The sequence below is a fragment of the Heterodontus francisci genome, chromosome 28 (genome assembly GCF_036365525.1).
Source record: "Heterodontus francisci isolate sHetFra1 chromosome 28, sHetFra1.hap1, whole genome shotgun sequence".
Lineage (NCBI taxonomy): Eukaryota > Metazoa > Chordata > Chondrichthyes > Heterodontiformes > Heterodontidae > Heterodontus > Heterodontus francisci.
In genome coordinates, this window is record NC_090398.1 from 61,357,831 (window position 1) to 61,372,220 (window position 14,390).

General features: G+C 42.8%; 1 protein-coding gene across 1 annotated transcript; it reads right to left on the reverse strand.

Moving 5' to 3' along the window:
- Window positions 1-1,013: 1,013 nt before the first annotated feature.
- On the reverse strand, window positions 1,014-8,421 carry LOC137345239 (probable G-protein coupled receptor 139). Its single transcript, XM_068008707.1, has 2 exons — window positions 8,355-8,421; window positions 1,014-2,023 (listed from the first exon to the last, which is right to left on the reverse strand). The coding sequence occupies exons 1-2, from the start codon at window positions 8,419-8,421 to the stop codon at window positions 1,014-1,016; spliced, it is 1,077 nt and encodes a 358-aa protein (XP_067864808.1).
- Window positions 8,422-14,390: the final 5,969 nt, after the last annotated feature.

Below are 14,390 nucleotides of genomic sequence, written 5' to 3' on the forward strand. Positions count from 1 at the left end.
TTCGACATATCCCACAAAAAGACGAACATAACTAGGACCCATGCGGGTACCCATGGCAACACCTTTTACTTGAAGGAAGTGAGTGGAGTTGAAGGAGAAGTTGTTCAATATAAGAACAAGTTCAGCCAGGCGGAGGAGGGTGGTGGCGGATGGGGACTGGTTGGGCCTCTGTTCCTGGAAGAAGCAGAGAGCCCTCAAACCATGCTGGTGGTGGATGGAGGTGTAGAGAGATTGGACGTCCATTGTGAAGAGGAAGTGCTGGGGCCAGGAAACTGGAAATTTTCAAAATGACGTAGGATGTCTGAAGAGTCACGGATGTAGGTGGGAAGACACTGGACCAGCGGAGAGAAGATAGAGTCAAGATAGGAAGAAATACGTTCAGTGGGACAGGAGCAGGCTGACACAATGGGTCTGCCGCGACAGTCCTGTTGGTGGCTTTTGGGAAGGAGGTGGAAGCGGGCTGTCCAGGGTTGTGGACTATGAGGCTGGAAGCTGTAGAGGGAAGATTTCCAGAGGAGTTAAGGTCAGTGAGAGTCCCTTGGACAGTAGCTTGATGTTTGGTGGTGGGGTCATGGTCCAGAGGGAGGTAGGAAGAAGTATCTGAGAGTTGGCGCTGAGCCTCTACAAGGTAGAGGTCAGTACGCCATACAACAACAGCACCACCCTTGTCTGCAGGTTTGATGACCCTGTTGGGGTTAGGCCTGAGAGAAAAGAGTGCCTCAAGTTCAGAAGGGGACAGGTTCGAGTGAGTGAGGGGGGGGGGCAGAGAAATTGAGATGACCAATGTCTCGCCGAAAGTTTTCAATGCAAAGATCAAGAGCGCGTAAGAGGCCGGGGGATGGGTCCAGGTAGAAGGAGAATGCTCGAGGCGGATGAATGGGTCTACTGATCAGGGGGTGGACTCCAGGTCAAAGATGTGAGCCTGGTGGTGAATGCGATGGAAGAAGAGCTCAATGTCATGCGGAGCGTGAAAGAGAGAAATGTTATCAGCTAACATGGGATTATGAAGGGGCTCAGCCCTGTCCATCCAAGCAGCCACCGAACTGAGGCACTGCGGCTATTTGCTTATGTACATTCATGGACTGGAAACGCTGGGAACTGCCTCTGCACTGCCCAGGTGTGTACTTATTAATTAATTGATTAATTGATGTAACCGGATATTTCACCGTTTTCTTGACCTGCTCTCTGAATTTGGACTGTGTTGCCCCATAAATAAATGTGTTTGTGCAGCAACTTAGAAACTGCAACATGAATCCAACTTGTCCAACGACATAGAAAGGATCAGTGTAATCCTCAAGATATATCCCTGCAATATTACAAGTTATAAAATACATAACATATGTCAACCATGGAAGTATGAAGCTGCCGGATATGGTCAACAGTAAAATCACAGACTTCCTTCTGCTCTCCATCTCTGGGTCTCTGCGATTCTCACCCTTGCTCTGACCCCTCAGTCGCTTACGGACCCGACTGGCCACTAAAATGTGTCTGACTGTCAGAGTGTTGAGCAACAGAATTAAAGCGAATGGGAGCAATGGGGTTAAAACTGAATCAAACCAGTCAAATTCCCCCCATGGAGCATCAGAATAATAACTTGGTTTTATAGAACAGAACCATGGTACATTGTCAATTATCTCTCCAGGTTCATATGTAAAGTAGAATGGGATGTTTTTTAAACAGAGCAGAATGCAGGTTGTTGCTAAAAGCACAGCTGCAGTTTTCTCAGTGCAATATTTAGTTTTCAGCTTCTGGCAACAAATGACCACAAATCGATCAAAGGTGAAAGTGATGGTGAACCAGACAGAACAGTCTATGGCTGCACAACTCAGGAAATAGATAACACTACACACAGGGGTGATGTTCAGGAAAGATCCAGGGAAATAATAATAATTGATCCTCCACAGTATGACCTCAGTGATAATTACCAGTAGATCCCCCATTGCCATGGCCACAAGGTAGCGAGTGGTGCAGGTGGAGAGTCCGCACTTTCCCTGGGACAGGATCACAATCGCCAGTAAATTAACTGTAAGAAGGAGAAGGGAAAAGAGACTGGAAATTACTGATCAAACATTCTCAGTGTCTGAGCTCAGAGAGTAAGGGCTCAATTGTAACAACAAAAATGCGTGTGCTGGGATCGGGTCAGTGTTTAAAACTTAAAAATCTCTATCACATACTGAGGGAGATGGTGACGTAGTGGTAATGTCACAGAACTAGTAATCAAGAGACACAGAATAATCCCCTGAGGACATAAGAACATAAGAAATAGGAGCAGGAGTCGGCCATTCAGCCCCTCAAGCCTGCCCTGCCATTCAATAAGATCATGGCTGATCTGTCCCAGGCCTCAACTCCTCTTTCGGGACTGCTGAACATAACTCTCAAATCTCCGAGATTTCAAAAATCTATCTACCTCCTCCTTAAATACATTTAGTGACCTCGCCTCCACAACTCTCTAAGGTAGAGAATTCCAGAGATTCACCACCCTCTGAGAGAAGAAATTCCTTTGCATCTCACTTTGAAATGTGTGTCCCCTTATTCTGTAACTATATCCCCGAGTTCGAGATTCCCCCACTAGTGGAAACATATTCTCAACATCTACCCTGTCAAGCCCCCTTAAAATCTTTTATCTTTCAACAAGATCAACTCTCATTCTTCTAAACTCCAATGAATAAAGGCCTAACCTGCCTTGATAAGACAATTCCTTCATCCCAGGAATCAGCCTAGTGAATCTTTTCTAAACTGCCTCCAATGCTTGTATATCCTTCCTTAAATACGGGGATCAAAACTGTAAGCCGTACTCCAGGTGTGGCCTCACCAACACCCTACACAGTTGTAACAAGACTTCCCTATTTTTAAACTCCAACCCCCTAGCGATAAAGGCCCAAAATTCCATTTGCCTTCTTAATTACTTGTTGCACCTGCATGCTAACGTTTTGTGTTTCATCATTGGTTGAAATCCCACCATGGCAGCTGGTGGAATTTAAATTCAATAAGTGAATAAAAATATGGAATTGAAAGCTAGTCTCTGTAATGTTGCCTTGAAACTATCATCAATTGTTCACAAAAGTCCTTTAGGGAGGGAAATCTGCCGCCCTTACCTGGTCTGGCCTACACTTGAATGCCGACCCACAGCAATGTGGGTCACTCTTAATTGCCCTCTGAAATGGACGAGCAAGCTATTCAGTTGTCAGGGCAATTAGAGGTTGGCAGCAAATGTTGACCTTGACAGTGATGCCCACATCCCATGAAAGAATATGAAAACAAGCCCCCAAACTGCCCATTTACAGGTTTAACAGAGGGGGGAGCACCAACTGCACCCAGGAGGAGGAGGCAGGTCCACATGTTGAATATTTTAATGAGGTTTCAAGCCACTGATTTAACCTGCTTTGCAGGTTTACCATTGACGGAGCAGGTTTCTCCATCAGACTGTACCCTCCGCACAAAGACACTCCGAATTGACAATCGTCACCCCATTCCCAGGATTTGAATCCCTCTGTGATCTGGGGTGAATGGAAATCTCGGATCGACACCTCCTCTATTAGGTCACGGATCAGACGCCCCAAGGGTTGAACCAACCTCCAGCCTGCCCAGAATGTGCACCTCCTCAGTGCTGAGATTAGACTCTCCTGGGATTGGACATCCTCAGCGAACTGGGACCACTCCTTCATAATAGGACAACACCCAGGGGTGGGGGACTGGACAACACTTGATTGGACAACTCCCCTCATGATCATGGTTAGGACATACTTTGTCCTGCATCCTGCTCTACTGTCCACCCCCCTGCGAGGGTGGCAGGTCAAATGAGAGAGCCAGGGCTGTTCCAGAAGGGGGTGGTCCTCCATGGGGTACTAAGTGTTCGATCATGAGGGCCCCCACAACCCGCAAGGAGGCCACCAGGTATTACTGGGCAGCGTCTCCAGGAGGCAAAGTGCCCCTCCGCTAATGGTAAAATACCAGTGACATAGGAACATAGAAGCAGAAGTAGGCCATTGAGCCCATCGAGCCTGCCCTGTCATTCAATCCGATCATGACTGATCTTCCTCTTCAAACCATCAGCAAATTTAGCAACCATACCTTCAGTCTCTTCATCTAAGTCATTTATATAAACTGTAAAAAGTTGAGGCCCCAGCACAGATCCCTATGGCACACCATTCGTTACATCTTGCTAACCAGAAAATGACCCATTTATGCCTACTCTGTTTCCTGTCTTCTATCCATGCCAATATGTTACCCCCTACACCATGAAATATTATTTTTTGCAATAACCTTTGATGTGGCACCTTATCAAACTACAAGTGTACTCAAATCCTCTTGTGATAAAGGCTAACATACCATTAGCCTTCGTAATTGCTTGCTGCACCTGCATGTTAGCTTTCAGTGACTTACTGACAAGGACACCCAGGCCCTTTTATACTTCGACACTTTCTAATCTCTTACCATTTAAGAAATACTCTGCACACCTATTCCTCGTACCAAAGTGGATCACCTCACATTTTTCCATATTATATTCCCTCTGCCATGTTCTTGGCCACTCACTAAGTCTGTCCAAATCCCCTTGAAGCTGCTTTGCATCCTCCTCACAACACACATTCCCACCTAGTGTTGTGTCATCTGAAAACTTGGGAACACTACATTTGATCTCCACATCCACATCATTGATATATATTGTGAACAGCAGGGGCCCAAGTACTGATCCTTGCGGTACCTCACTGGTCACAGCCTGCCAACGTGAGAATGACCTGTTTATTCCTACTCTCTGTTTTTTGTCTGTTAGCCAATCGTTAATCTATGCCAGTAGATTCCCTATCCCATGTGCTTCAATTTTGCTAAGCAACCTCCAGTGGAGGACTTAATCAAAAACTTTCTGAAAATCCAAGTATACCACATCCACTGACTCCCCTTTATCAGTTCTGTAAGTAACATCCCCAAAAAACTCCAACTGGTTCGTCAAACATGATTTCCCATTCATAAATCCCTGTTGATTATGTCCAATCAGATCATTATTATCCAAGTGTCCATTTATCACATCCTTTAGAATAGATTCTAGCATTTTCCCAATGACTGATGTAAGACTAACAGATCTTTAATTCCCTGTTTGCTCTCTCCCTCCCTTCTTAAATAATGGGGTGACATTTGTGAATGGGACAATGAAATAAAAAGAAGAAAGGTAGGGTAAAAAAGGAAGGGTAAATGATTACAGCAGATAAACCGAGGGGGGTGAACACGTCCAAACATGACCAAGAGGAAAAGGCCTCTGTAGCCCAGCAAATTGACAGAGAAAGTTGGCAGAACCTAGGTATAAGGATCAGCCAGTCAGGCATGTGCAGATGGAAGATTCCCACCCCCAAGCACCAGACCACACCTTAATCCAGTGACTCTGGTGATTTGCAAGCACAGGTCATCTGAGAAAACGGAAGTGGTGGTTCTGATCTGAGGCTTTTAATCTTTGCCAATTGAAGACTACAGTGCTGTTCCTCGTTGAGTTTAAAAGTGGAACAGTGCAGGAGGTCGAAGATAAAGAAGTCAGAGCACGGTGCAGAATAAAAGGTGAAAGTGACCAGAGGCTCAGGGTTCTATTTGCACACTAAAAGGAAGTGTTTAGAAAAGCAATCACTCAATCTGCATTCCGTCATTTCCAAGGTACAGGAGACTGCATGGTGGGCAGTGAATACAGTGACTACACTGGAAGAAGTACACAAGTAAATCTTTGTTTAACCTGGATGGAACGTTTGGGACCCTAGATGGTGGGAAGGAAGGAAATGAAAGGTGCGATGTTGTATCTACTGCGCTTGCTAAGGAAGGTGCCGGGCAGGGGAGGGAAACTGAATGTTGGTGATGACAGAAGTGTGAACCAGTGTGTTACAAGTGGTGGAGGGAGAGGAGTGGATGGGAAGATGTGTTTGGAGTTGGCTTTAGCTGGACATGGTGGAAATGGCAGAGGATGATTTGTTGCAGGTAGATGTGGTTGGAGTGGAAGGTGAGAAGAAGGGGAAAAAGGAATAGAGTCCTACAGGAAATGGGATGGGAGCAAGTTTCGTCAAGCTGGCTGTGAGAGGTGGTGGGATTATAACAGGTATTGGTGGACAGCCAATCCTCTGAAATGGAAATAGAGAAGTTCGAGGAAGGAAACGTTACAGTCAGAGATGGACCATGTGAAAGCGAGGGAGGGATGGAAATTAGAAGCAAAGTTGATTTTTTTTCCAGTTCAAGGTGAAAGAATGTACTGGAAAAAGAGGTGAAAAAGGGAACCTGAGTATTTCAGAGCAGGTGAGGGAGAGAGGAGTTCCAGTGGGAATGACAAGTGAACGGAGCTAAAACTAATAAATTCCAAATATGGCCCTCTGAATGTACCATGGGAGACGGTCGAGGGAAATTGGCCGGGAAATGACCTAATGCGATGGGTCAGGAAAGATCCCGTCTGCTGTGAGTTAAAGGACAGATCGGGTTTACTGGAGTTTGGAACAGAGAGGGGTGGAGTGGCATGAACAGAAATATCAATGGACAACTGGAGAGCAGCTCTGACCTCAGAATGAAGGAAGACTCATATGTTACGGGATAGTAGGATAAGAACGGAGCAGTTGGTGAGGCTGAAGAAATGAAATAAATAGTGATGGAATAGTGAGGGAACAAATTGCAAAAAAATAATTGAAATAATTCATCAAACAACTCTAAAAGATTTAAGGTAGAAAAGGGGCAGATAATTGAAAAAGTAATCAAAGGGGTAGAGTATTCCATCGCTACAGATTCACAAATGATTTAAATTAGAATCAAAGATGAACAAGACCATAGAAATGTGATCAAAGCACAGGGGATCATTTCCAGAGGAACAGAAATACAAGCAGTAAGGACTTTTCTCCAGATAAGAGATGGCTGAGGGGTGACCGAATAAAGGCCATTAAAATGAGAAATAGATTGGGCAGAGTATAGTGGAGAAAATATTGCCACCTTTGAGATTGTCCAATCTGGTGTTTATCAATACAGGGTAGTCAGTAATAAGTCCAAGAAGGAATTCAGGAGATACTTCTTTACTCAGAGAGTGGTGAGAATTACAAGGAGTAGTTGAGATGAACAGCATTTAAGGTGGAGCTAGAAAGGTACATGAAGGAGAAAAGACTGGAAGGATATACTGATGGAGTTAGATAGGCTGGGATGGGGAGAGGCTTGTACAGAGCATAAGGACATAATCCAGTTGAGTGGAATAGCCAGTTTCTGTGCTGTAATGTTGATGTAATTCTCTGTAAGTTAATTATAAATCCCATTCATCAATTCATTAATAATATTACAGATATTGAAGTGGTTTATTTATTGAAAGCAGTGCATTATTTATTTCATTATTAACAGTTTACATATGTCATTATTTATTGCATCAGGACTGATCTATGTTTTATGAAATTCTGAAATGTATGTCCTCAGTTACAGGGACACACCTCACTGAGCTAACAGCAGAGATCACTGCAGGTTATGTGTGTACAAACTCCGAATCAGAGATAAAAACTGGTTCATCAAATCTTAATCAATTACAGAATTGGAATAATTACTACCCAACATTTATCCTGTGCAACAGCAAGATAACAAAATTCAGCCCCCATGATCCACAGATTCTCAGGACTGTGCTGGCGGGAAGGGGATTAATCAGCACCAGACAGTGTTTATGGTCACTCTACTCAGAGTAAGAATAAGTCATTATCCAGAGGATTAGAATATTGTAACAGTGCTGTGCTGCTGTTTACCTGTCAGTAAATAGTTAACATCTGATTCAATTGGTGCATTTCAATAGGGAACAGAGCAACATCAATGCATTTCACTTCATACACTTATCAGACAACATCTTCAACCAACAACAAAAATCATCCCCTTGTCACCAATTACATTCATAAAACACGGAGGGAGCTCCATGGAGTGGAGAGATCAGTCACCTGAAGGAAAGATTTCAAATTAGAACTAGCTGTCCCACCCTGGTTAGTAACCCACAGTCAGTACATTTCTGCAGTGAAAGATACTCCCAGTAATACATGGTCACTGGGATCAGGTGTTTCGCTCCAGTTAATGACCCACACTCAGTACAATTCTACAATGACAGATACTCCCAATAATATCTTGTTCAGAAATTTGCTTGCGCTGAGGTCTTATTCAACAATACACAATATTCGAGTAAAGGCCAAAACGTGATAATACAGCATGACTATGAGCTACAAACCAAGGCTTTATTTCAGTTGAGGCAGCGATGATTCAAGAGATTTGACTGATCAGGTGTCTGTATAACAATTACCAGTAGACCAACATGTAACGTTATCAGTCACAGACTAAAACCAGCGCACACACAGATTTACATAACTTCAATGATTATAGTCACTTACCAGGAACACCAATGATGGCAAGGATTACGAAGTATACTTTCTGGATACTGTTGATTGGTTGATGCATTTTCTGTGTCAGGTGATCTGTCACCTTCATGCTGAAGGTAATCTCTCTGCACTAAACTCTGAGACAATACAGTCCCAAAGCCTTTAATTTATACTTTGCAGGAACTCCACAGGGACGTTGAAGTTGGAACTTTGGTCAAATTATATAATTTAAATTTTCAACAAACCGATTACGACAGAAGAGTTAAGTCCCTGTTGTGATGGAATATATTTAGCACTGAAATTGAATTCAAACAACCCAAAGACTGGGTGGTTCTGATCACATGAATTAACTCCTGATAATTAGAAGCTGTAATCTCCCAACAATGCTGATGTTCCTTGAAACACCATCACGAAATTCTATATTTCTCATATTGATTCAGTGATGGCTTTCACTCTGCTGTGATTGTTAACTAAGTAAATTCCTGATGTTAGTGTGTCCTCTCAGGGCTGCTGCTACACTGTATTCTGGGTGTTCACTTTAACTGTGACCATTCATTAAATATTTAATGAAGGAAATTGTGCATATGGATCCTGAAACTGATAAAGCCCTGAAAACTCATAAAAGCCCTCGAACTAATACAGCCCCTCGAACTAATACAGCACCTCAAACTAAGATGTCCCAGAAACTAATAGTCACTCAAATTAATGCAGTCCCTTAAACAAATACAGCTTCTCAAACTAATACAGCACCTCAGGCGAATACCGTTCCTCAAACTAATAGAGATCCTCAAATGAATACATCACCTCAAATTAATGCAAGTGTCAAACCCTCGAACGAATACTGTCCCAGAAAATAATTATCACTCAATTTAATAGAATCGATTAAACTAATACATACCCTCAAACCAGTACAGCACCTAAAGCTAGTAGTCCCTCAAGCTAATACAGAACCTCAAATTAATACACCTCCTCAAACTAATAAAGCCGCTCAAAATAATACAGCCCCTGAAAATCATCCAGACCCTCAAACTAATACAGTATCTGAGACTGATACATCAGCTCAAACTAATACAGCCTCTCAAACTGATACAACTCCTCAAACTAATACAGCCCTTCAAACTAATACAGCCTCTCAAACTGATACAACTCCTCAAACGAATACAGATTCTCAAACTAATATAGCCCTTCAAACTAATACCGCCTCTCAAACTGACACAACTCCTCAAACGAATACAGATTCTCAAACTAATATAGCCCCTCAAACTGAGGCGGCCACAGTAGCGCAGTGGTTAGCACTGCAGCCTCACAGCTCCAGCAACCCGGGTTCAATTCTGGGCACTGCCTGTGTGGAGTTTGCAAGTTCTTCCTGTGTCTGCTCCCTGTTTTCTCCGGGTGCTCCGATTTCCTCCCACATGCCAAAGACTTGCAGGTTGATCGATTAATTGGCCATTATAAATTTCCCCGAGTTTTGGTCGGTGGTAGGGAAATAAAGGGACAGGTGGGGATGTGGCAGGAATATGGAATTAGTGTAGGATTAGTATAAATGGGTGGTTGATGGTCGGTACAGATTCGGTGGGCCGAAGGGCCTGTTCCGTGCTGTATCTGAACTCCGGAAACTAATACAGATTCTCAAACTAATATATCCCCTCAAACTAATACAGCCCATGAAAATCATACAGACCCTCAAATTCAACACTCCCATCGACCCCCAATAACCGTTGATTCCCTCGCCTAACAATAATCTATCTGCCTCCGCCTTAAAAATATTCAATGACCCCACCTCCACCACCTTCTGAGGCAGAGAGTTCCAAAGTTGCACAACACTCAGTGAGAAAAAGATTTTCCTCATCTCCACCCAAAAAGGGCGACCCATAATTTTAAAACAGTGCTGGACTTAGTTCTGGACTTACCCGCAAGAGGAAATATCCTTTCCACATCCACCTTGTCAAGACCCTTCAGGATCTTATAAACTTCAATCAAGTCTCCCCTCATCCTTCTAAATTCCAGTGAAAACAAGCCCAGTCTGTCCAACCTTTCCTCAGAAGACAACCCACACATTCCAGGTAACAATCAAGTTAACTTCCTCTGAACCGCCTCCAACGCATTTACATCCTTCCTTAAATAAGGAGACCAAAACTGCACACAGTATTCGAGATGTGGTCTCACCAATGCCCTGTATAACTGAACCATAACATCCTTACTTTTATTTTCAATTCCTCTCGTAATAATGGATAGCATTCCACTAACCTCCTTTATTACTTACTGCACCTGCACACTAATGTTCTGTGACTCATGCACTCGAACACCTAGATCCCTCTGCACCTCGGAATTCTGCAGTCATTTCCCGTTTAAGTAACACTCTGCTTTTTTTTATTCTTCCTGCCAAAGTTTACAATATAACTGTACCTAACATTTATGCATCAATTCACTTGAATATACTGCATTAAACGAATACAACCTCTCAATAAATACAGCCCCTCCAACTAATACATCACCTCAAACTAACACAGTCTCTCAAGCTAATAAAATACTGTTGTGCTGTTGTATTTGTTCATATGTTAAATATAATCATTAAAATATATGGGCTGAATTTTACAGATCCCCGCCCCAATGTGGTGGGTCGTGGTGGGAGCGGGGTGGGGGTGCGGAAAATGCTTCCGACACAGGCCCGTCATGGGCCTCGACTCCAGGAAGGACCAGTCCGATATTGCTTGTGGTGGCGAGGCCTCATGGTAACCACCACGCCACTCAGCGATGGGAGCCCTATTTCAATCTGTTAATTAATATCATTGGTTTACGGGCTGGTGGGAAGGGGTACAGTTTAAATTTTATGTACAAATGACAAGGTGGACAAGGGAAGTGTTTTTTGAGGGTGAGAGGGCCAGTAGTTAATTACATGGTTATGAGGGGGTGGGAGAAGTCAAATCAAATGTTTAAAACTTTTCATAACATCTTTCTTTAGAAATTTAAATTGACTGGAAGGGCTCAAAAACCTTTAAAATGGTGTCAGCGCATGCACAAAGGCTGCTGATACCATTGCCGGGGACGGACTGCCCGTCACCTCCAAATCATTGGGGTGGGCTCTCTGCCCCGGCTATTTAAATGAGCCGCTGCACTGAATATTGTGGCGGCTCTGCAACGTGCAGTCCGAGTGGGCGGACTGCCATTGTTTACGTCCACCGTCGATTTCAACGGCAGGAATGTAAAATGCAGCCCATATGTTTCTGCTAATATCACAGGAAGTGATGCAGTATCACATGATTCAGTTCTCTTGCACAGTTAGTTAGGACATGTAAGCTGAAGCACCAGGCAGTCTCCATTCAAACTCTGTGCTCGAAACATTTACGCCTGCCCTTCAGCATTGTTTGTATTCATCTAGAACGAGAGAATAGAATATCCTGGTAGTAATAGTGAGGATTGATCAGCTGCTGAATGTAGTTTAATGTAATATAGGGTTGTTACTGGGCAGAATATGTAAATAGTCTGTGAGCATCCTCACAGGAAGCGATGTAATGGAACTTGTAGAAAACCTCGTGTCGAGTGTAAGTGGAAGCCATCGATGCAAGATACGTGTAAGTAAACTGCTGTTTCTGTAACTGTCAGACTCTTAGCTGTTTGGTACCAGGCCTTATAGTTATAGTTATGCCACAGTAAAAAAACAATGCTTCAAAATATGAAAGGGAAATCTAAAGAAATTTTAAAAGTTAACAGAGTACAGGAAATACAATGTATTGAAATACATTTCCAGGGGAGTTCCGAGGAGCAAGTGAAAATTGCTGATTGACAGAAATTCTTGTAGAAGGCAACAAGACAACATTCAAACTGGAGAATGGGGCAGCAGTTTCCGTACTGGAAACACAGAATTATAGCTGAAACCATCAGGCAAAAAATTGTATGGAGCTGGTGGTATCGAGTTGAAGGTAATAGGAGAGTTGAGAATGATTCTGAGTTACTGGCAAAAGAAATTCCTGAGATGTTATATATAATCAGGAATCAGAGTTGTTCACTCCTAAGCAGGAAGGCTTGCATTGACCGACAGCTAACTTGCAGAGAAAAAGAGCTTCAAGGAACAGAGGAACAACCAAGAAATTTTAGGGCTGATTTCCTAAATTATTCAAAGGATTGGGAAAACTGAAACCAGCACAGCACATCACTCTGAGAAAGAATGCAGAACCAGTGTGTTTGGATATGCCGAGGACATTTCCACCTCCACTCCTGGAGAAAGTTAAAAAAATAAATCGAATTAATGACTGAACAGGGAGTCATTTCAGCTGCAGCAGAACGTACACGATGGTGCTCAGGCCTGGTTTCACAGAAGAAACCTAATGGGTCCATTTTAATTTGTGTTGAACTCACACAAGTGAATAAGGCAGTGGGAAGAGAAGTAGATCCAATGTTATCAGCAGAGAGTTTGACAAAGTGAGGGAAAAGCACAATTTTCACTAAATTAGACACTAACTGCAGATTTTGACAATTACAATTGGATGAGGGATCAACACTCCTGATAATTTGTAAAACACCATTTGGAAGATTCTGTTTTAACAGATTACCATCCAGAATTACGTCAGCACCAGAGATCTTTAAAAGGACGATGTCGAAAATCCTGGAAGGATTTGATGGGAATCTGCCAAGTGGATGATGTGTTGATCCATGGAGCCAATCAACAGGAACACAATACAAGAGTGAGAGCAGTACTGCAGAGACTGGAGGAAGCACGTCTCATATTGAATGAGAAATGTGTCTTTAAACAGCAAATGGTGAGATTTCTAGGACATATCATTGATGGATCAGGCATCAGAGCAGATCCACAAAAGACAAAAGTGATAAAAGACTTTCCAGAGCCCAGAAAATTACAGAGTTACAAAGGTTTATGGGAATGGTCAATCAAAGAAGGAAATTTCTACCAAATTTAGCCGTGATCGATGAGCCATTACAGCAGTTGTTAAAAAATGACAATGTTTGGTGTTGGAGAGAAACCCAACAAAATCCTTTGAGAAAATCTAGGAGAGGCTAATTTCTTCAGAAGTGTTAGTACAGTATGACCCAAAGTTATCAACCATCATAGCAGTGGATGTGCCATCAACTGGATTAGGAGCAGTCTTATTTCAGCTGCAGAGAGAGATGGGAGATGCAGACCCGTATATTTTGCATCTAGTTCATTAACAGAAACAGAGCAGTCATAGAAAAGGAAGTGTTGGCAGCAACTTGGGCATGTGAGAAATTTTCTGACCATGTGCTCGGTCTTCAATTTAAAATTGCAACTGATCATAAACAGTTATTCTCCTAAACACAGTAGGGCTAGCAAAGTTTAAGATTGCTGAGATTGATGCAAGAACCGAATACATTCCAGGGAACAGAAGATCACAGCGGATGCTTTATCACGTATTTCATCAGCAGGCTATGAAGAAGGCGATATTTTATTTCTTGATGAAGTAGAAGTATTTGCTCTGACAACAACAGCAACTTTACCTGCTACAGCTCAGAAACTGAGCGAATTCAGAAATGCTCAAAAAGCAGATGAAGTATGTGCAGCAATCAGAGAATATTGTTTGCATGGATGGTCAGCGTACATGCCACATAACCCAGTTCGAAGGCAATATTATGAGCAAAGGGATCATCTGTGCATTGTTGATGATTTATTGATCTACGATTAGTGATTAGTTATCCCTAGGATATTAAGGTTAGAGGTCTTGAAGAGATTACACCAAGGATATTTGGGAATAACAAATTGTGGAGCCAGGGCAAGACAGTCAGCGTGGTGGCCTGGTATATCGCAAGAAATTCAAGATGTATCGAGGTGTATCAGGTGCGCTATCAATCATCATGAGACAAAGGAAGCACTCATGTCATCATCCTTTCTGTCCAGACCATGGGAACATCTCGGAATGGATCTTTTTGACCGTAGAAATAAAATGTTCTTAATAGTAGTCGATGATTATTCAAGGTGGATTGAAGTTAAACAGCTAAAAGGTCAAAGTTCAGAAGCTATAATCACATCCTTGAGAGAAATCTTGGCTACACATGGAATTCCAGGCATTGTAATATCTG